At 40.8% G+C, this 23,942-nt stretch overlaps 1 protein-coding gene across 8 annotated transcripts in view; it reads left to right on the top strand.

The window, feature by feature from the left end:
* Positions 1 to 7,284: 7,284 nt before the first annotated feature.
* ZMYM5 (zinc finger MYM-type containing 5) overlaps positions 7,285 to 23,942 on the top strand; it is a 34,017-nt gene continuing 17,359 nt past the window's right edge. For 2 of the 8 annotated variants that reach the window (XM_045978558.1, XM_045978564.1), the window contains exons 1-4: positions 7,535 to 7,679; positions 8,500 to 8,566; positions 13,161 to 13,656; positions 13,895 to 13,988. In XM_045978558.1, the coding sequence (XP_045834514.1) occupies positions 13,171 to 13,656; positions 13,895 to 13,988 (580 nt within the window). In that variant the 5' untranslated portion in view covers positions 7,535 to 7,679; positions 8,500 to 8,566; positions 13,161 to 13,170. The other 6 variants (XM_045978559.1, XM_045978560.1, XM_045978562.1 and 3 more) reach the window with 6 other exon arrangements.

Raw genomic sequence — 23,942 nt, 5'->3', positions numbered from 1 at the left:
TCCTTTTACTTTCAACCTGTTTGTGTCTTTGAACCTAAAATGAGCCTGTTGTAGAAAGCTTATCACGTGTTTTTATCCATTCTGCCAATCTGTGTCTTTTGAATGGTGAGTTTACATATACATTTAAAGTAATTACTGATGAAGAGGGACTAAATTCTGTCATTGTACTATTTGTTTTCTATTTACCCTATAACATTTTTGTCCCTCGTTTTCTGTATTACCGTCTTTTTTGTTTAACTAATATTTAAATTCATTTCTCATTTTTTTGCTGTATATTCTATAGTTTTCTTTGTAGTTTTCAAGAACATTACATTAACATTCTAACACTTTAATTTGAATTTATACTAACTTAACTTCAATAACTTACAAAAACCTCTCCCTTACATCCACACCCTTTTCAGTTACTGATGTGACAAAATTACCTTTCTACATTGTGTGCCCCAAAACATAAACTGATTGTTTAAAATGCATCAGTCTCCTAAATTATTTTTTGAGCTTTATTTAAATTCCAGGGATGCCTGGGTGGCTCAGCCGGTTGAGCTTCTGCCTTTGCTCAGGTCATGATCCCAGGACCCTAGGATAGAGTCCCATGTCGGGCTCCTTACTGGGTGGGGAGTATGCTTCTCCCTCTGCCTGCACTTTCCCTGCTTGTATGCTTCCTCTCTCTGGCAAATAAATAAATAAAATCTTCTATAAAAATGGGAGCCTGGGTGACTCAATGGGTTAAGGCCTCCCTCTGCCTTCGGCTCAGGTCATGATTCCAGGGTCCTGGAATAGAGTCCTGCATCGGGCTCTCTGCTCAGTGGGGAGCCTGCTTCTCTGTCTCTCTCTGCCTGCCTCTCTGCCTACCTGTGATCTCTGTCTGTCAAATAAATAAATAAAATCTTTAAAAAAAATAAAGGGATATAGAGGGGACACATGGGTGGCTCAGTTGGTTAAGCCGCTGCCTTTGGCTCAGGTCATGATCCCAGGGTCCTAGGAGTGAGTCCCGCATGGGGCTCCTTGCTCAGCAGGGAGCCTGCTTCTTTCTCTGCCTCTGCCTGCCACTCTGCCTGCTTGTGCACTCGCTCGCTCTCTTTGAGAAATAAACTAATAAATAAAATCTTTTTAAGAAGGGGGGGTGTAGATATCAAAATTATCTTTTTAAAAAAAAAGAGTGTTTCTTGGTTTGCCTCTTTCTCCCCCCTTTGTTTATTTCTTTTGTTTTTTAAATTTCACATATGAGTGAAATCGTATGGTATTTGTCTTTCTCTGACTGTTTTGCTTAGCATAATGCTCTCTAGCTCCATCCATGTCATGGAAAGGTTTAATTTTTTTTATGACTGAGTAATACTACATTGTATATTTATACAACATCTTTTTTCTCCATTTGTCAATCAGTGGACACTGAGGCTGTTTCCATAATTTGGCTATTGTAGATAAAGCTGCTAAAAACATCGGGCTGCATGTATCCTTCGAATCAGTATCTTTTTATTCTTTGGGTAAATACCCAGTAGTGTTATTGCTGGATTGTAGGGTAGTCCCATTTTTAACTTTTTAAGGTAGCTCCATACTGTTTTCCATAGTGATTGTACCAGTTTGCATTCCCACCAACAGTGCAAGAGGGTTCCCCTTTCTCCACATCCTCAGTAACACCTGTTGTTTCTTTTGTTGTTGGTTTTAACTATTCTGACAGGTGTGAGGTGGTAGCTCACCATAGTTTTGCTCTGCATTTCCCTGATGATGAGTGATTTTAAGCATCTTTTCATATATCTGTTGCCTGTCTGGATGTCTTCTTTGGAGAAATGTCTGTTCATGACTTATGCCCATTTTTTTACTTGGATTATTCGTTTTTGGATGCTCAGTTTTATAAGTACTTTACATAATTTGGATACCAACCCTTTATCTAATATGTCATTTGCAAATATCATTTCCCATTCCATAGGCTGCCTTTTAGTTTTGTTGATTGTTTCCTTTGCTGTGCAGAGCTTTTTATTTTGGTGCAGTTCTAATAGTTTATTTTTGCTTTTGTTTTGCTTACCTTAGGAGATATATCCAGAAAGAAATTGCTACAGCCAATGTCTAAGAGGTTACTGTCTGTGTTTTTCTCTAGGATTTTTGTGGTTCCAGGTCTCTCATTTAAGTTTTTAATCCATTTTGAGTCTATTTTTGTGGATGGTGTAAGGAAATGGTCCAGTTTAATTCTTTTGCATATTGCTGTTGAGTTTTCCCAAAACATTTGTTGAAAAGACAGTCTTATTCCCATTGGGTATTTTTTCTGACTTTGGCGAAGATTAATTGCATATGGTTGTGGGTTCATTTCTGAGCTTCCTATTCTCTTCTATTGATCCATGTGTCTATTTCTGTGTCAATACCATACTATTTTGATTATTACATCTTTGTAAGTAACTTGAAGTCTGCAATTATGCTACCTCCAGCTTTGCTGTTCTTTTTCAAGATTCCTTTGGCTATTCATGGGTCTTTTTGATTCCATACAAATTTTAGGATTGTTTGTTTTAGATCTGTAAAAAAAATGTTGTTGGTATTTTGATAGGGATTGCATTAAATATGTAGATTGTTTTGGGTAGTATGGACATTTTAACAATATTTGTTCTTTTAGTCTATGTGAATGGAATGTATTTCCATAGTCCCCTAAATTATTTAGAAAACTACATTTAAAGTTACAGACCAAAATTCTAGTGATACCAGCATTTGCACTTGTAATTATTTATTTTCCTTGAAATTTATTAGTCTTTTAAATCATGTAGAAAACAAAACCATGGTTTGTATACAATAATACTAGCCTTTAAATCATCCATGTATGATCTTTTTTGAGAGCTTTATTTCTCCATACAGGTGTGAGTTATAGCCTAGTGCCTGCTTATTTCACAGTGAAGGACTCTGTTGAGCATTTCTTCCATGGCAGGTCTAGTGGTCATGAACTCTCAACTTTTGTTTATCTGGGACTTTCTTGATTTCTTTCTCACTTTTGAATGAATGTTTTTCCTGATATAGGATTCATGGTTGGCAGTTTTTTTTGTTTTTGCACTTTGACCATATCAGCCTACTTTTTTCTGGCTTCCAAAGATCCCACATATATGATGATATGCTTCTTGGCTGCTGCTTTCAGGAATCTTGTTCTGTGTTTGACTTTTAAAAGCTTAATTATAATGTGTCTCAGTTTAGGCCACTTTGAGTTCATTTCAGTTGTAGTTCATTGAACTTCTTTTCTATATTCATGCCTTCATCAAATTTGAGAAGCTCTCAGGCATTTTTTCTTCAAATACTTTCTCTGCCCCTTTCTTTCTTTTCCTTCTGGAACTCCCACAATGCATATGTCAGTATTTGATGATGTCCTATAGGTCCTTTAGGCTCTATTTGCTTTTTCTTAACCTTTCCTCTGTTTCTCAGCAGAATTCCATTGTCCTATCTTCAAGTTCACGGATTCTCCTCCAGCCTGCTCAGATTTGCCTTTGAATCCCTCTAGTGAAATTTTCAATTCCATTACTAAACATTTTATCTCCAGAATTTCTTTTGCTTTCTATTGAGATTGTGTCTTTATCAATATTTATATTATTGTTCACACAGTATTTTGTTGACTTTATGTCTTCCTTTAGTTTCTTGACCATCCTTAACATGATTGTTTTGAAGTTTTGTCTATGTAGCTGCTGTTATATCAACAGTTAATATTGACTTTTTTTTTCCTTTGGTCTATACTTTCCTCTTTCTTTGTATGCTTTGTAATTTTTTGTTGTACACTGGACATTTCAATCCAACCATGTGATAACTCTGGAAATCAGAGTCTCGCCCTTTGTGAGACTCAGGGTTCAGGTTCAGGGTTTACTGATTTTGTTATTGTTATTGCTTTTTATTTTTGTAGTCTGTCTGTGTGCCAAGAATCAACCTGAGGTGTACACTTAAGGTATTTTCATATTTTTTCTGAGCCTTCCCCTGGGCGTACATGGTCACTCTCTAAGTTTTTCAGATAAGCAGTTGTTTTTTAATATCTTAGTCTTTAATATCTAGTTTCTAAAAGAGTAGAAAGTGAAAAATGAATGGGTAGGGGAGAGTATGCTTGGATGTAACATAATTTTAAAAACTTGTTCCCTGTTCATTGAGATTTGGTTATTACCTTTTATTACTATTATTGTTGTTACTATTATTAACATATAACGTATTATTTGTTTTAGGGGTACAGGTCTGTGGTTTATCAGTCTTACACAACATGGCATTTACCATAACACATACCCTCCCCAATGTCCATCACTGAGCCCCTATCCCCCCACCCCCCCACCTCTAGCTACCCTCAGTGTTTCCTGAGATTAAGAGTCTCTTATGGTTTGTCTCCCTCTCTGGTTTCATCTTTTGTCATTTTTCCCTCCCTTCCCCTATGATCCTCTGCCTTGTTTCTTAAAGTCCACATATCAGTGAGATCATATGATAATTCTTTCTCTGATTGACTTATTTTGTCTAACATGATATTCTCTGGTTCCATCCACATCGTTGCAAATGGCAAGATTTCAAGTTTTTTTTTAAATATTTTATTTATTTGACAGAGAGAAATCACAACTAGGCAGAGAGGCAGGCAGAGAGAGAGGAGGAAGCGGGCTCTCTGCTCCACAGATGTGGGGCTCAATCCCAGGACCCTGGGATCATGACCTGAGCCGAAGGCAGAGGCTTTAACCCACTGAGCCACCCAGGCGCCCCAGCTTTTAATTATTATTAATTCAGATTATTAATTCCCAACTGGCTCAGTGGTACATGAAGAAAAAAATTCTTCATAAAATTAGATTTAATACAAAATTAATGCATATTATTGTAATACAAAAAATTATGATAACACAAAAAGAAAATATCTAGGGCACCTGGGTGGTACAGTCCATTAAACAAACAACTCTTGGTTTCAGTTCAGTCTCACAGTTGTGAGATCAAGTCCCAGGTGGGCTCCCTGCTCAGGGAAGAGTCTGCTTAAGGCTCTCCCTCTCTGTCTGCCCCAACCCCACACTTTCTCTCTTAAATAAAATCATAAATCTTTTCTTTAAAAAAGATTTAATGCTTGGAATCAGTACATAAAATGAAGAAGCTGGGAGAAAATACACTTGAAACCAAAATTTACTTTTGGAAAGTGGCTTAGTATTCTAAAATCATGATCCAACTATTACACAGTATATCATAACCACAGATTAAAACATTTGTAGGGGTGGAGGACCAGTGAGAAAAGAGACGGAGGGAATTAATGCTTATCTTAATAAACTATTTACAACAAAACAAAAATGTGTATTAGGCAATAAAATGAGGGAAACTGGGAAAGAAGGAAGAAAGATCGAAAAGCTTAAATGGCTGATTGGTTTTTCAGTCTTTTTCTCCACTCTCCTAATAATATTCAAGATGAATGCTGTGATTTCCTATAGAACTTTTTGTCATGAAATATTTTGTTATCTATGCTGTCCAATACAGCAGCTATTAAAACAGTTTAAGGAACTTATTGATAACGATAAAGGTTCAAAGACAGGCAATCTGGCTCCAGAAAACATACTCTTGGTCACAATGTCTATCTGCCTTTCCATGAGCAGTAGGTCTTTAATTATCAAAATATCCATAAGTAACATTGTCTTGTTATTTATCAGTGTCGCTATTTTAATTTGGACCTTACAACATCCTAAATTATTTAATTACAAAATAGCAAGTGAGGTTGAAATGAGGATTAGAATGAATCTCAATTTCTACTGGATTACATTGTGTAAGCGGCATCTAAAACCGTTCAACATCAGTTTTTACTGAGTAGATTAATTCATTAAAAACCTCATGTTCATCGTCATCGTGTAAAACTTTAAGTTGTAACCTCACACGTCTATTTATTAATAGGCAGCGGTGTTAGATAACCGTGGAATTGAGAGGTCTCATTTATCCATCCATTTCTTTCCCCAACACCATCAAGTGTAATGCCACTAACAACCGCTAGGGTGAGACGAGAGAAGCCTCACTTTCATCTTTACATGGAATCTTGGAAATTGCACAGCACCATGACGTGCGCCAAAGACGTAGGTGTAGACGATGAACAAAAGAGAAGCCCCATCGTCGATGTGGCTTTCCCCGGCACGCCCGCCCCGGGCCGCGCCGCAACACTCCGCACCTTCGCTCGCTCCCCGCAATCGGGCGGGCCCTGGTTGGGCGAAGCGATTGAGCTGACTGTGGAGTGGAGTCTCCATCAACCGTTGAGGACCAGGAGGTGGTGGAAGGCAGTGGAGAGGCTGGGTAGAGGCTGGGGGAGGGCAACCGAAAGAGGCTGCGGAGAGGACGACGGCAGCGCCGCAGGACACACCGAGGGGAGGCTCCAGCCCCTCCAACAGGCGGGAGCCCAGCTCCAGGGGAGCCAGCAGTTTCCTCCATCTTGGTTGATGGAGGCGGGGAGCGGCGTCTGGGTCTCTCCACCGTGGCACCCGTCCCCCAAGGGCCCCTCAGGCGCAGACGCTGGAATCAAGGGCTATCCCCTCGGACGAATGGCGGAGCCCAGTTGGGGCTTCGCGGGGCCAAGTTTCCCAGCCCCACGGGGTTTGGTTTTGAATTGGTCCCAAGTTCCCACAGCAGTCCCGACAAAATGGAGGACGTCGTCTCCTCCTGCAGCCATGACGGGAGGTGGGGGGACAATTCCCCACGGGGGTGAGGCGAGGGTGGAAGTGTTCCCACTCCCCTCGGCACATTCGGGAACTCCACTTCACGGGCTGCCCGACCTCCCACTTTGCCTCGCTCTAGCCCCTGCCCGGGCTCGCCCCTCACGGGGGGCTTCAGGCATTGGACAGGGAGGGCGTTGGGGACATCGAGGCCGCGTCGCTCCTCGGGCAGGGTCGTTGGGAGCGGCTCCAGAGGCCTGGGCGCCCAGGCCCGAGCTAGGGCAGGCGTTGGCCACGGCCTCCGTCCCTCGGGCTGTGCGGGGCTCTGGAGAGCACCCTGGGACCCCCAGATACCCAGCCGGTGGCCGGTGCAGCGGGCAGCAAAACTCGGGCTGCCTGACCCTGACGGACCTGGGGGTGAGGGCGGGGTGGGAGGCGGGGGAAAGGAGGGGAGGGGACGCGGCCAAAGGCCCAGAGCCGGCCGAGGGCGTTAGCGGAACGGTAATGTCGGGGGGTGTGGTCTGCGCCTGATGGACGGCCCTCCGGACCACCCCCTCGTGGGGGTTTCCTGAAAGAAGGCAGACGTAACAATGGACGTCCCCGAGGAGCCCCCGCCCGCCCTTCCAGCCAGCCAATGAGTGCGCGGAGGGCGGGGCCTTCCCCGGCTGGGCCGCACCACCTTCTCCACCGCCTCCTCCGTCTCCTCCTCCTCACCGGCGCTAAACCCGGGACTGGACCGAGCGGAGTTGTGCGTGTTGCCGGAGGAGGGGGTGCGCCGGGGGAGGGGAGGTTCGTTCCGCGGAGCCGCAGCCAGAACCGGGTGAGGCTTATCCCCGCTGTCTTTCCAGTCCAGGTCCGCCGATAGTGGGGGTGGCTGGGAGCAGCAAAGCCTCGGGAGGAGGAGGCGGAGGCGGAGGCGACTGGGGAGGCGGAGATGGGTGAGGGCAGCCTCCGGAGCCTCCCACCGACCCGGGATTAATACCCCGCGGCGCGGCCGCCGTTGCCGCTGCCGCGTCGGGGCCTCGGGGGCTGCTCCGGGCTCCGCTCATGTCACAGGCGTCTTCGCGTGCGGCCCGAAGGGCTGCGAGAGTGAGTGCGAGGCCGGGAGGGCTGGGTGAGGCGGACGCCAGAGGCGGGCGTCTCTCGGGTGGCGGGGGCTGCCCTGGCTGGGGCGCTGGGAGGTCGCGGGGTATTTTTCCTTTCTTTCTTGCCCCGGGGGGAGGGGGGTGGCGGCGGCGGCGGTGGTGGAAAGTGGGGGGAGGGGAGCTTCAGTTTGTTCTCCCGCTCTCGGGGCTGCGCTCCCACCGAGTCCGCGGTAGCCTGAGGTCCCCAGGGTTTTCCGGTCGCGGGTGCTGCGTCTTCCCCACCCGGTCCCCTCCGTCGCTCTTCCTTTCGTGGCATTTCGTGTCTAAATCGGGCAAGTTTCTAATGGCGGACGAGCTCGTAAGTCTCGGAGTCGTAGCAACTGCTTGGGACAATTGTAGAGATAGCCCGGCGGAGACTTGAGCTTTCCCCCATCTCTGAATTGGTGCGGGGAGGGACGGGAACGACGCTGGGTGTGCAAAGTTAGGAGTGAATTCAGTTCCCTTTTTGGCGTCAAGGTAACATTTGCCCTCCAACCACCCCGCGTGGCTCTTCTCTAGTTCAAGCTTGCTGCCCTCCGCTTTCCGTTTTGTAATTTGAAGAACGAGATGTAGCTTTGTGTAGTCGTTGAGGTCCTTATAGTTTTTTTGATTTTTTTTTTAACGTCGTCTCCCCACAGCATTGTGGGGTGGGGGAGGGTGGAGGAGCACGGAATACTCCTTGATTTCTTACTCTTTACTTCCTCCCTCTGGTAGTTAGGAGTTGGTGCTGCTTCCAAATTGGCTGTAACTAAATCATTTCTCATCCTTCTCTCCTGTCGTTCTAGGATCAGGAATCACCTTCAGACTTACCTGGTGAAACGTTGCCGGATATCAAGAGAAAACATACTCTTTGTGAGTAATGGTACCCTGATTTTTTACTTAATACACTTAGTGCTGCAGTTATGCGATTTATCTTTGCTATGTTGAAGGCAAAAAGCTAATTGCTTAGGTGGACCCTGTCCTCAGAGCCAAACCTGGGTAATCCCCAGGGAAAGCGCTGGTAATGCTTGCTGATAAAAACCACTGGCGTTTTCTAGAGTTCCAAAATTGGAGTTAAGTTCGTTTCATTTTTAATACTTTGAATTTAACTTTTTGTTCTTTCACAATGGATAAAACTGTTTTTTTTTTCTTTGCTGTTGGATTAAAGAAAAATGTACTGAATCTTATGTTGTATTAAGGTTGACAGAGAGTATTTTTTGTGTTTGTCTTACACTCGAGGAAGATTTAAGTACCCTAAGTGTCTTCCCAGTAAAAGTACATCAGGAACTATATAATGTAGTAGTTACACTAATGGGGTTCTAAGATTGATCACTGAACTGGTAGTGACAGCCTGAAGTTAATGCATCTTTTCCTTGTACCAGAAAGTAATCTATGTGATGTTTCATTTTGGTATAATAAAATGTCCAATTCTCTGTCAAATATTCAGTTAATGGTTTCTGAACACCAGTCCTTGTCTGAATAATGATTTTTGGGGGAGTCTGAATAAAAATTTTATCGGGAATCTGAAGATGGTGATTTGGAAAAATAAATCACTGATTTTATATCTGTTACCTGAGATTCAGTACAGTGTTAGATCCTGCCTATTTTGTCCTTTAAAGCTGATCCAACAATTTACAGTTGGTCATTGAAAAGAAACTTGAGATTAGAAGAACTCACATTATAGTATTCCTGCCTTCCCCTTGGCCTTGTTGCTCCTTACCAAACTTGACATTGCACTTAACTCTATTCTTCACAGTACACCATTTTAGTTAGTTAGACCTAGGACATGTGGTGTCACAATGTAGATCGCTATACCTAGCTTTTGGGAATGGAAGTTGTTTCAGTTAGGTAATTTTCTTAGGATCCTTGAAGTGCTGCTATTTCACATTCTATGGAGTTTTGTGAGCTGGTGGGATGTAGGTATGGTTCTAGAGCTGTGCTGGGCATTCACACAGAAAGGGAACTAGTGGGGACTAAGATTGGCAAGGTAACAAGTCACTGACTCAGTTATTATCACCTAGAAAAGCCATTTTTCTCAGAGTATTCTGAGGTATTTGCAGCATGATGTAGTACAAAAAAAACTAGGTTTTCGTATCAGCCAGAACGATGTTCAAATGTCTGCTATGTTGGGGCGCCTGGCCGGCTCAGTTGATACAGCATGCTACTCTTGACCTAGACATTTTTAATGATCTTTTACTCATCACCCGTCTAGAGTACTGATAATTTTGTGGTTTTTCATTTTATTGTTTTGTTGGATTATCTACTTGTTTTCTTTTTTCCTTCCTTGTAATTATCACTAGAAGCTTTCATCAGATGTTTATTAATTTTTGACTGGTCTTCTTGTCATTATGAATTTGGAAGTAGAAAGCAGGTTAGAAAAATGTGTGGGGCTTTCAATTTGTGAGCTTCCCTGTAGGATGATTTTTTTCACCAAGTGGTGGGTCATCTCTTAAGTCAATATCTTTAGGTCTTTCCTTTTTTGATGGTTCCTAATTCCACAGAGAAGAGTGTTTCTGAGAAAAAAGTTTTCCAGGGAAGAGGTACATGCCTAGAAGATCGTGATCTGGTTGCCAGCTGTATGGGAATCAAGTGGGAGGAGACATTTCACACACATGATATTGAACCATTTACCTATGCTTGGTGAACCCCAGACAGAAATCTTATGTTCAATCCAAAGAATAAAAGTCTAGAACTTGTGCCAGGGTAGGAAAAAACCTGTCATCCTCAACCTGGAGGGAAAGACTGGATCTGGGATCTCACAAACTCATTTTAGCTCCTCTTTCCCCTGTTTCAGGGATATCTGGAGCTACTGGTTTCTGAGCCTGTTGAAAATTCTACAGCATGAATCAGGATGTTCTCTCAGCTTTTCCACTCACTCTTTTAGAGTTGCTTTATCTCAGATAGGCTGAGATCTAACTACTCATTCATCCATTCACTATTAAGCTTGTAAAATTTTGTTGCTTTGTTTCTTTTTGTTGCTTCTTTCTTGTGCTTTCTTTCCCTGGGAGTAGGAACTTTACCTTTGTTTATGCCTGTTAAAAGGAAATGAAGGAAGGAAATGAAGTTAGTTATTTGTGATCGTTCTATCAACTTAATCCCTTCAAGCTATTGATTTCTAGATAGTAATTTTATTTCTGATTAAATGGGAATGATGCTTGTGGCAGATACTCACTAAATAGGAACTAAACATGAAGTTGGCTTTTGCGTTGAGATTATTTTCATGTAAATATGTAAATATTTTTATAGTAAGAAAGACCTGTCTGACAGTATAAGTCTGCAGAGATACAACAGGACTTATTTTAGGACTAATTAGTGATTAACAACAGTTTTTGTAACCTACCTCTTGATTATTTTTTATAGAGCTTACAGTTAGAAGTGCCCAAAAAATGACCGTTTAAAACAATCATTTTTTTATGGTGTGATTTTTTTTTTTTTAAGATTTTATTTTTAAGTAATCTATGCCCAACGTGGGCCTCAGACTCAAAACCCCAAGATCAAGTCACATGTTCTAGCAACTGAGCTAGCCAGGTACCTCAATAATTAAATATTTCTAAGTACTTTCCTGTTGGTTTTTAATTTTTGAAGGTTCATAAAGTAAGTTAGTTTACCTTTCTCATCATGTGCTAATCTTGTCATAATCTAAACATTTCTATTTGAGCTAATTTTTTTTTTAACAACAGGTTCTTGGGGTGCCTTGATGGCTCAGTTGGTTGAGCATCTGACTCTTGGTTTGGGCTCAGGTCATGATCTCAGTGTCCTGAGATCAAGCTGTCCCCCTCCCTGCCAGTTGGGCTTAGCACTCTGCGGAGAGTCTGCTTGAGATTCTCTCTCCCCTTGTGCCCCTCAGTGGCACAAATGCATGCATATGTGTGTGCGGGAGCGTGCTCCCTCTCTCTCTAAATCTTTTTTTAAACATCTAACAGATTTTTTTTCTAAATGTAGATTCTATATAATTGTATATGTAAACATAATTGAATATTGAATGGCTGATGAATTATTCAACTAATAAGTATTTAGCCAGAGGGGCACCTGGGTGGCTCAGTGGGTTAAGCCTCTGCCTTCAGCTCAGGTCATGGTCTCAGGGTCCTGGGATCAAGCCCTCCATTGCAGGAAGCCTGCTTCCCCCGCCCCCTCTGCCTGCTTCTCTGCCTACTTGTGATCTCTCTGTGTCAAATAAATAAATAAAACCTTAAAAAAAAAAAAAAGAGTTTAGCCAGAAACTTTTGCAAATTTTAAAAAACATATTCTCAGGGTGCCAGGGTGACTCAATCTGTTAACTGCCTTTGGCTTAGGTCATGATCTCAGGTCCTAGGATCAAGTCCTGCTTAGTGGGGAGTCTGCTTCTCCCTCTCTGGCCTCCCCCCTTGCTTATGCTCACTCTTTCTCTCAAATAAATAGATAAAACCTTCTTTAAAAATTTTTAAAAACTGACATTGAAAGTAGACTTAAAAATGGTTAAAATGGTAAGTTTTATGTTATATGTATTATGCCACAAATTTTTTTTTTTCAAGTAGGTTCCACACCCATTGTGGAGCCCAGTGTGCAGCTTGAACCCATGACTCTGAGGTTAAGACCTGAGCTGTAATCAAGAGTCAGCACTTGGGGTGCCTGGGTGGCTCAGTGGATTAAGCATCTGCCTTCAGCCCAGGTCATATCTCAGGGTCCTGGGATTGAGCCCCACATCAGGCTCTCTGCTCAGCGGGAAATCTGCTTCTCCCTCTCACTTTTCCCTCTGTGCTCTCTCTTAAATGGATGAGTGAAATATTTAAAAAAGAAAAAAAAAAGCACTTATCTGACTGAGATACCCAGACACCCCTATTTTGCCACAGTTTTTTAAAAAGATAAATATATCGGGGCTCCTGGGTGGCTCAGTGGGTTAAAGCCGCTGCCTTCGGCTCAGGTCATGATCCCAGGGTCCGGGGATCCAGCCCTGCATCGGGGCTCTCTGCTCAGCAGGGAACCTGCTTCCCTTTCTCTCTCTTTGCCTGCCTCTCTGCCTACTTGTGATCTCTGTCTGTCAAATAAATAAATAAAATAAAATTTAAAAAATACTAGTGAAATAAGGATTAGACTATATCATAGTTATTTTAGTAGATAAAAGTATAGTAATTATAGCTTGGAACCAGGATTATTGGTATTTGATAGGATTGTTTTGTTACTAATTCAAAGGAAGACTTGTTTTGTTTTTGTTTTTTTTATTGTAAAGGATAAGTAGGTTAAATTGAGTACTATGAGTAAATTTTTAAAGGACTACCACAAATTGGATGATCAATTTCCATCAAATTCTGAGGTAAGCATTAAATGGTTAGTGGGAGAGAAAAAACAAAATAAGTAATAATTTTTTTCCCTAAAAGTTAGGTAAAAGTCACGAGAATTTAAAATTTTCTTTGTGTTATTTCATTGTAATAAAACTCAGTACTCATACTAGTACTTTTTTTTTTTTTTAACTATTCTCTGTTTCCTACAGGTTCTTTGGCATGGATAAATGTTCAGTAAGAGGATTAGACTTGGATGAACAGACTCCTGTTTTATTAGAGCATAAAGCCATGGCAGCTAGTCTCATGGATATAGGAAATTCATTTGGTAACCCAGCTAGTCCTTTAGTTAACAGATGTAGAAATTCATCAGTAGAAGATGATGATGATGATGTCGTATTTATTGAATCTATACAACCTCCTTCGACTTCTACTCCAGCAATAGCTGATCAAAGAAATTTTATATTTGCTTCATCAAGAAATGAAAGGCTACAAGGAAACTATTCCATGATTCTTCCTTCCTCAAGAGATTTGCCTTCTCAGAAGGGAAATGTAAGTGAGACAATTGTTATCGATGATGAAGAGGACATAGAAATGAATGGAGGGGAAAAGAAAAATTCTTCCAATTTTATTGAATGGGGACTTCCTGGAACTAAAAATAGAACCAAAGATTTGGATTTCTCCACTTCCAGTCTTTCAAGAAGTAAGGTAAATGCAGGAATGGGTAATAATGTTATCCTACAGAATCGACTCTGAAATTCCTATTACTAATGTTACAACCTTAGAAACAGGTATAAGCTCTGTGAATGCTGGGCGAGATACGAACTTAATGATTACACATATAACATCACTATAAAATACCAACTTGGGAGATGTCGCTAAAGGACTTCAGTCAAGTAATTTTGGTGTTAATATACAAACATACACCCCATCTTTGACTTCACAGACCAAGACTGCAGTAGGACCTTTTAATCCTGGTAGAATGAATGTGGCAGGAGATGAATTTCAGAATGGAGGATACGCAACTCATCATAGTCCTGGTAAGAAGTAAGAGATTTTATTTACCTTCTATATATGAAATACTTTATTTCTCTTGACTTCCATATTAAGGATAAAATATATATATAAAATATTTTATACTTGCAATCTGCTTGGTCCCTGATTTTTCAGAAATTAAGTCTATTTTACCCAATGTGTTACACATCTGAAGTGTTTTGTTTTTTTTTAATAAAGATTTTATTTATTTATTTGACAGAGATCACAAGTAGGCAGAGAGGCAGGCAGAGAGAGAGGAAGGGAAGCAGGCTCCCTGCTACTAAGAGAGCCCGATGCGGGGCTGGATTCAAGGACCCTGGGATCATGACCTGAGCCGAAGGCAGAGGCTTTAACCCACTGAGCCACCCAGGCGCCCCAGAATTTTGGGAAATTCTAAAAAGTAGCTAAACATGAGAACCTCATTTACTCTTTTAATGGAATGCTAGAATTTTTTTCTTTCCTTTGTAAAATTAATCGTTTTCTGTAGTTATGAGAATACTATCTGATTATTACAGAACATTTGTAAGAAACATGGGTAGAAATAAGAAAATGGGGGCATCTGGCTGGCTCAGTGGGTTAAGCCTCTGCCTTTGGCTCAGGTCATGATCTCAGGGTCCTGGGATCGAGCCCCGCACTTTCTGCTCAGCAGGGTGCCTACTCCCCCCCCCCCCACTTTGTCTGCCTCTCTGCCTACTTGTGACTTCTCTCTCTGTCAAATAAATAAATAAAAAATCTTAAAAAAAAAAAAAAAAGAAAGAAAATGTTGGTCACTATATCCCACTAACTAGCAGGGACTACTGGTAAAATTTTGGTTTCTTTGCTTGAATACAGTTTTTGCCTTTGTGGTTCTAAAAAATAAATTCAGAGCATATTATATATAGTTTTGTATTCTGTTGGTTTACCTAATCTAAATTTTAATATGTCATTTTAGAAATAGAAGTTTCTGTGGGACGCCTGGGTGGCACAGTTGATTAGGTGTCCCACTCTTGGTTTCTGCTCAGGTCATGATCTTAGGTCTATTAGGTTGAGCCCCACCACTCAATCCATAATCAGCTCTGAGTCTGCTTGGGATGCTCTCTCCCTCTGCCCCTCCCACTCAATGCTCACACAGGTGCTCTCGAGCGCGTTCTCTCTCTCTCTCTCTCTCTCTCTCTGTCAAAAATAGAAAAGTAGGGGCATCTCGGTGGCTCAGTCAGTTAAGTGGCTGCCTTCGGCACAGATCAGGATCCCACAGTCCTGGATCAAGCCCTTTATCGGGCTTCCTGCTCAGTGGAGAGCCTGCTTCACCCTCTCTCCCTCTGCCTGCCACTCTGCCTACTTGGTGCTCTCTCTCTATCTCTCTGTCAAATAAATAAATAAAATCTTCAGAAAAAATTAAAAAAATAAATCTTTAAAAAACAGAAGTTTCTGTGTCTATAAAATACTTCTGTCTGAGATACCCATTCCTCTACTTTTTTTTTTTTTTTGGATTTGTTTTGGATTTGTTTGATTTCCCTTCCCCTCTCCGCCCCCCCCCCCCCAAGATTTATTCATTTGAAAGAGCATGAGTGACTGGGAGGGGCAGAGGGAGAAGCAGATCCCCTCTGAGCAGGGAGCCTGATGGGGGCTCAATTCCACAACCTTGAGTTCATGACCTGAGCCAAAGGCAGATGCTTAACCAGCTGAGCCACCTGGGTGTTCTGCGGTTTCCCATTTTTTACTGTTGAAACTGTACACTAAACTGTAATGAAATTACTTTCAAAATTTAGTGAACCGTGGCATTGTTTTACATTTCTGCAAATCTCTTTAAAGTCTGATCTTATAGAAGACAGCAAGTATATGGTATCTTCTCACATCTGTTTCTACATTGAATCTGTGCTATATCTTGTTTTAAGTGTAAAACAAAAATCTTCCCTCACATAGACATTTGGTTGTAGAAGAGAGCACTGTTCCAGATAATTATGGATAGTTGTGAGGTTTTTTGACACAGCACCAAAACTTGACAAGCAGCAGTTTCTTAAAATTTCTTAACAGTGTAGAATTTGAAACCATCTAGTGAGGTTTTCATACTTTATTATATTAAGATTCATTGATCTGTGAATGAATCTTTTACCTTTATATGTTTGGTAACATTGTGCTTTAGTCAATTAAAAAATGCATATATTTGGAAAATATTGATGCACTGAACTTATGAATGTTGACACCTTATTTTAAATGTTGATACTTTAGAAAGCTGTCAAGCTGACAGTAGTGGATACAGTTTTCAAAGACGCTAATTTTCACTTGAAAGCTCAAATTTTCTCAGCAACTAATACTGTCATTTTTCTTGAAGTGAGTTTTTCTTGATTTGTTTTCAAGAAAATGTCAATAGCCAGTTTGTCATTCTTTCAAGTAAAAATGGTATTTCATGAAAAAGTAGTTCAGCTTGCAATGTAACTATTTTACACATACTTTTCCATTTTTCCTTCAGACAGCCATTGTACTTTGGTATGAAACAGAGGTGGTTTATGTAAGCCTCCCTGCTTATACATGTTTCTCTGTCGTACAAAATATTAACATATAGTCGAAAGCTTAAACTTAGTAAAATTAATAATAATTTTTACTATTTCATCACAGACATGTATTGTATAATACATAAGTTTACTGGGTTTTGTGTCCTTAGTTCTTAGGAGAAAGACTAAATCCGTGGAATTTCCCTAGTATTGGGATTATGTTTTCTATTTATGAGCCCTTTGGATTACACTTGAATTTGGGCTAAGACTTAGGTGAAATGACGGAGGCTGAGGGAGGGTCACCAGAAAGACCAACCATATGATTATAGAGTGTTGGAGGTTTTAGCCAGCCAACCTCAAGGGAGGAGAGGGATGCTGGACATTGAGTTCAGTAACATGCAGTGAGGCACCAAAAAAACTGTAGACACCAAAGCTCAATGCAGCCTACTGGTTGGTGTATTCATCAATGTGCCAGGTGGGAAATGCTCCCTGATTCCATACAGAGTAGGCACAGAATCTCTGCATTTGGGGGCTTCTAGACCTTACCCTCCTTTGTCTCTTCATTTGGTTGGTCCTGATTTGAATCCTTAATATTAAAACTGTGATTGTAAGTATAGAGCTCTCCTAAGGTCCCCTCCGGGGGTGGGGGGAGGGGGTCTTGGGAACCTCCCAGATTTATAGCTAGTTGGCCAGAAGTGTGGGTGGCATCTGAAGTGACTGGCAGTCTTTTGGGGGATTATGCCTTTAAACCTGTGGGGTCCAATGTTAATTCCAAGTTAGTATCAGAATTGTATTCACCAGTTGGTGTTGCTGTAACAACCATAAGTACAGGTGACACTTTTTCTTTTCTGTAGGTGTGTGATAGTGAAGAAATACAATTTGGTTCAACTCCCAGCAGTTTTACCTGTCACTGCTTTTGCACCATTATTGTAAATGCCAACACAGTGAAAAATGCAAAGAATCTTAGTATTATCTTGGAAATAGTTTGGCCTCACAGATCCCTGTTTATTTCTTTTTCTAATACAGTATTGAATAGAACTGGTAAGAAGAGTATAAAAAGCCTTGCCTTGTTTTTGACCTGGAGTGAGGGAAGAGGAGTATTTGACATTTCATCATATTAGCTCTTGTCAAATAGAATTATCTTTTTTATATTTATATAATCATTTAATAGTTATTTGAAGTTGTTTCTAGTCTTGGCGATTATAAAGAGGTTTTTCATGAATATTTCTGCAAACTGGCACACTTTTCTTACTTTCTTGAAGAAAGTTTCTATAGGTGGAATTGCTAGGTCAGAGTGTCAACATGTTAAAAAAAGATAGTGTCAACATTTTTTTTAAAAGATTTTATGTATTTATTTTAGAGCACATGTGTGCATGCACGTGTGAGGAGGAAGAAGGAAAGGGAGAGGAGAGAATCCCAAGCAGATTCTGCACTGAGTGCAGACCCGGTCTTGGGGCTTGATCCCATGGCCCTAAGATCATGACTTGAGCCAAAACTAGGAGTGAGATGCCCAACTGACTGAGCCTGCCATACACCCCATGTCAACACATTTTTAAAACTTTAGATCGTCAATGCAAAATTACCCCCCACCAAAAAATGGTATTACTTTCCTTACAGCATTAATTTTTCTGTATTGTAAGTTTGAGGATAGGAGTATTATTTAATGTTTGCTAAACTGGTCCTTGGAAGGTGGTGCCATCTTAATTTAATTTACACATCACTGAAGTTTTAAAAATTTATTTGCAAACTTTCTGTTCATGTTTGTCATCTATTTATTACTATGTACATCTTTCATTTATTGAGTAAGAATTAAATCTGAGAAATCATGTCATAAAAACTTGTGATCTCTGTAACAAAGGGTGTGTGTTAAACTTAAAAGCAATTGAAGACTTGAAATAATGTCTGTTGACACTGTCCTTTTGGGGACGCCTAAGTGGCTCATTCAGGCTCTGGTCATGATCTCAGGGTCCTGGGATTGAGTCCCCCATCGGGCTCCTTGCTCAGTGGGGAACCTGCTTCTTCCTCTGCCTGCCGCTCTCTTGCTTTCTCTCTCTGGCAAATAAATAAAATCTTAAATTGTAGATGTTTACTTGTGTAAGCATGAATTCCATCTTTTGTACACATCAACTCTGGACTTAAAACCAGAAACTTTGCCACCTGTTTCTTAATGTTTGCTTTCACCATTTTTCACCTTCTAGAATAAGTTGATGAAGTTGTGAATTTATTGAAAAATGTGTATAAATAAGATGCTTTTCTTTTTTAAAGATTTTGTTTATTTGACAGAGTGAACACTGGGGGAGTGGGAGGGAGAGGAACAAGGGCGCTCCTGCTAAGCAGAGAGCCCGACATGGGGCTCGATCCCAGAACCCTGGGATTATGAATCTGAGCTGAAGGCAGACGCTTAACAGACTGAGTCACTCAGACACCCCAGAGATGATTTTCAGTGTAAAGCATAGCATGGGGGACTCATGCTCACAGGACGCCTGGGTGGCTCAGTCACTTGGGCATTTGACTCATGAGTTCAAGCCCTGCGTTGGGCTCCATGGAGCCTACTTTAAAAATAAGTAAATAAATAAAAGTATAGCATAGACTGATACTATGGAAAAGCATACTGTAGTTAGATGCTGTACTATCATTTCACTCAAATTGTGGGTGTAAATGAAACTTGAAAATGGTATTTAGAAGTAGTTTTGATTATTTTTGCCTTGATAACTCTCTATCTCACTAATTCAGAAGTGTATTTTACATTTCTATATTTTCTTATAATGTGAAGTATCAGTGATTTTTAAAATGTAACAGAAAAGAAGCACAGAATAGCTCCCTTGACATTCATCTAAATGGAGACATTTAAACTATTTTGTTTGATTCATGGCAACAAATTCCTATTATTTATGAAGTATGCATGAATTTACAACATTCCTGAGTTCTCTAAAATTCTATTTTGGGGGGCAAAAGTTACAGAAGTATATCCTTTAAATAATAACACTTAGTATGGAATTCTACAAAGAATGTTTACCAAGTTGTCAGGTGAAAAGTGATGCTGAAGTTCTTTTTAAAGCTTTCTTAAATGTTAAGTCAGCTATCAAAAGGACAGTCTCTGTCATTGTTGCTGATTTTCTCTAACTTCAATGTAGGGTAGTAAAAGCTATCTAATTTTAGTATTGGCCCTAGGTTTTATTTTTGCTTGCTGTTAGCATTAGTAAAACTAAATTCTCCCAGACTTGTAGAAGAAGATGGCACCAATTTTATTATTATTATTTTGTTACTTTGAGTCAGAGTGTCTAGTTTCTTTTTTTTTTTTTTTGTGGGTTTCTTATTTATTTAAATTCAATTAAGTAACATATAGTGTATTATTAGTTTCAGAGGTGGAGTTCAGCGATTCATCAGTTGCATAGAACACCCAGTGCTCATTCCATCAAGTGCCCCCCCTTAATGCCTGTCCCCCAGGTACCACATCCTCCCACCTACCTCCCTTCCAGCAGCCCACGGTTTGTTTCCTATGATTAAGAGTCTCTTACGGTTTGTCTCCCTCTCTGATTTCATCCTGTTTTATTTTTCCTGGGTTTGTTTCTTTTAGTAATTAGCCTCATGCTGTATGTGTTCTTTGATTGCCTGTTGGAGGTGTTCTCAGCCTGGTACAATCTTTTTATCCATGACATACGCCACAGAATTAGTGTCACTGTGTGGTATGCTTCATTCTGCTGTTATAATTATGCCCACTTTTGCACACAAACTTGAGCACAGGGGCTGAAATTTGAGGAGAAGAGTGTCAGTTTGAGTCCTCGTCAATCTGTGGTGAAGGTGTATTGACTTGGCAGGTGGCAGGCTGTGGCACGCCCACTCGGTCAGGAGGGCAGCTGGACTGTGAATTTAGGACCCACAGGCGGATGGCATCCTGGATGACAGGGACATCACTGGTTTTGCTTTTAACTTTTTTTTTTCTGGGAAACTCTACCTCTCCTTCTATTCTAAATGAAAGCCTTGCTGGATAGAGTATTCTTGGCTCTAGATTTTTTCCTTTTAGCCGTTGGAATTTATCATGCCACTTTCTTCTGACCTGCAGAGTTCCTGCTGAAAAAGCCACTGATAGCTGTTTGGGATTTCTCTTGTATGTCACTGCTTTCCTTTCTCTTGCTGCTTTTAAAATTCTCTCTTTATCACTACTTTTGACCATCTTAACTACTTTGTGTCTTGTTGCAGACCTCTTTGGGTTGATTTTGTTGGGGGGCTCTCTCTGCCTCCTGGATCTGGATTTCTCTTTCCTTCCCCAGATTCAGGAAGTTGTTAGCTATTCTTTCTTCAGACAAATCTGCCCCCTTTTCTTGCTCTTCTCCTTCTGGGATCCTTGTCATGCGACTGTTACATTTGACGGTGTCGCTGAGTTCCCTGGGTCTATTCTCATTTTGTGTATTTTTTTTTCCCCCTCTCATCTGCTCAGCTTGATTATTTTCCATAACTCTGTCCTCCAGGTGGCTGATCCATTCTTCTACTTCTTCTTGTTTGCTATTTATTCCAGGTGGTCTATTTTTATTTCTGACCAGTAGCTCTGATTCGTTTTTTAAGGCTGCTGTCTCGGTGGAGGGTCTCATGGAGGTTCTGCACTCCTTTCTCAATTCCAGCGATGATCTTTATGTATTTAAATTCAGTATCAGACATGTTTCTTTCGTTTTGGGGGTTTCTTTTCTTTTCTTTTTTTTTTTTTTTTTCAATTTTTATTTACTTATTTGACAGAGAGAGATCACAAGTAGGCAGAGAGGCAGGCGGGGGGCGTGGGGGAAGCAGGCTTCCCGTTGAGCAGAGAGCCAGATGTGGGGCTCGATCCCGGGACCCTGGGATCATGACCTGAGCCAAGGCAGAGGATTAACCCACTGAGCCACTCAGGTGTCCCTCAGACATATTTCTTATCTCCATTTTGCTTAGTTCTCTTGCTCATTTATTTCTGTTCTTTCATCTGGGACATATTCCTCTGTATCCTCATTCTGTCTATTGCTGTGTCTGTTTCTCAGTGTTAGGAAAGTGATGTCTCCCACACTTGAAATTAGTGGCTTTATGACAAAGAGGTCCCACAGGGCAATGTCCGCCGTTCCCAGAACCTGGTACTTCAGGGGTGTCTCCTGCGTGTGTTGCCCCAGGGGTGTCTTACTGTTGTGGTGGAGCTGTGTTTGCCTTTAGTGCTGCCTGTGATGGCTCTCTGCCTGTTGTGGGCACAGTCTGGTCCCCGTGGTGTTAGTGGGCCAGTCAGGGGCCGCCTTGGGCTTGAGTTGAGTCAGACCAGTTGTCCACCAGAGATGAAGTAGCCCCAACTGCAGGCACTTTCCCTGTGTTGTCCCCTGAGAAGCTTTTGGTGGTCGGAGGGGCCTGTAGGCAGATTGGCGTGTAGTTGTCCTCCACTCTCCTGGGGCAGGACTCTCTCTGGAGTTGTGCTGGCCCTCCTCTGGGGTGCTCACAAACTGTCAGGCTTGTGGCAGTGCTTTGATGGATCTTGCTGAGAGCAATCAGAGAGGGTGGATCTGTTTTGCTGTGGCCTCTTGTCTATGTCAGGCTGTGGAAAGTCCATTCTTCCCCCTTACTTTAGTTTCTATGTGCTTTCTACTTCTATAAGTAGAAGGATTTCCAAAACAGGGGGAAAAAAAATAAGAAAATGAAGGTTTCTGGAGTTGAATTACAAATAAATCTAGGGCTTACAGGTTCAAATTTCATCATACAGAATTATGGCTCTGCATAAAATACACATAAACCTTTGCATTTCATCTTATGAAAATAGGATGATATCCATTAGAATGGACCTTTGAGTTATTTAATCCTTTCATTAACTTCTAGCGTTGACTTTTTCAGCAGAAGTTTTCTACTCATCACAAATCTTTATATAAACAACAAAAAACTCATCACAGAAAATACCTTTATGTAGAAATCACTCTTGCATCTGTTTTATTTTTATTGTATTATAGTCATTTCTGGCTATTATTCTGATTCTAGGGCATTCTATTTCTGATAATAAAAGACTAAGTAATTCCAATCCCTCTTGCAGAAAGTTATTGGGGAGGAGGGGCAAAATATATAAAATATGCATCAAAAACATCACAGAGCATAAATACAGTGGGAAAATGAATATCCTAAGATCTAAGAGAAGGAGTCCCAGAGAAGTAATCTGTCATTTGAAGCCGCTTTTCTCTTACGGGTGCACAATTCTAGAAAAAACACAGAGAAAGGCTGTAAGAACTTTCAACAGATTCACGGGGATACTAGTAGAAAAAACAAACAACCCCCCCCCCCAAACCTACTTCCAACCTCTGGCTTGGGTTGCTTACATAATACAGAGCCTCAGCTTTTCATGTAAGCACAATAAAAAGCAATCAGGAACATTAGAAGACAAGGCCATATCACAGAAAATGAAATGGAAAAGACCTTAGAGGTGAACCTACAAGGGATCCAGATAATAGGATTATTAGATAAAGATTATAAGCAACTATGTTTTAACTGCAGGTTGGGCATAGCCGAAGAAGAGTTTAAGTGAATTGGAAGAAATAAGAAAAAGTCCAGATTGAATCATAGAAAGGTGGAAAACCAGAAAAGAATGTAAGATGTCTATAATTAATAAAAAGCCCCATGTGTTTAATGTTCCAGGAGGAGGAGGAGAGAAAAGAGACAGAAGAGGTACAATTGAGAATTTTCTAAAATGGCAAAAAAACACATTAGCCTACAAATTCAAGAACATTTACAAACCCCATGCAGGATAAATACCTTAAGAAACCATTAAAAGACGTGTATAGAAATCATAGTCAAAATTTGAACAATCAGATGTCCATCAACAGTAGGATTGATAAATAGTTCTAGCCACACAGTAGAATACTACTGCACGTAATGTGACTGAACCTTACAGACAAGATGTTAAGGGAATCAGCCACAAAATTTTACATACTGTATGATTTTTTTTAGTGTATCTGAATTTCAAAATAAGAGAAAACTAATCATTGAAGTCTTAATAGGGATGGCTTACAGGAAAAGAAGGAAATTATTGAGAAAAGACAAGGCTTCTGGGATATTGGACTTTTTCTGTTTGTTGATCTGGGTGGTGGTCAAGCAGATATATTCACTGTAAAAAGTTTAATTGAGCCGTGTGTCTGGGTGGCTCATTTGCTGAGCATCCAACTCTTGATATGGGTTTAGGTCAGGATCTCAGTCGAGATTGAGCCCGGTGTCAGGCTCTGCATTGGGTGTGGAGCCTGCTTCACCTTCTCTCTTTCCCTTTCCCCAGCTCTCTCTCTCAAAAAAAAAAAAAAAAAAAAAAAGACTTTAAAAAATTTAATTGAGCTCCACACATAAAGATTTATATACTTTTATGTATACATTATTCTTTAACAGTCAAAAAAAAAAAAAAAAAAAAAACGCCAAAAGTGGGTTTGGTGTCTCTTTATGGGAGACACCAAAAGAACTTTTCTCATTATAGCAGACCATTTCTACAATAGTAGAAATGCTGAAATATTTTTA

The sequence above is a fragment of the Meles meles genome, chromosome 14, assembly GCF_922984935.1.
Source record: "Meles meles chromosome 14, mMelMel3.1 paternal haplotype, whole genome shotgun sequence".
Taxonomy (NCBI): Eukaryota; Metazoa; Chordata; class Mammalia; order Carnivora; family Mustelidae; genus Meles; species Meles meles.
Note: the sequence above shows the minus strand (reverse complement) of the source record. Positions and strands in the feature narration are given on the sequence as shown.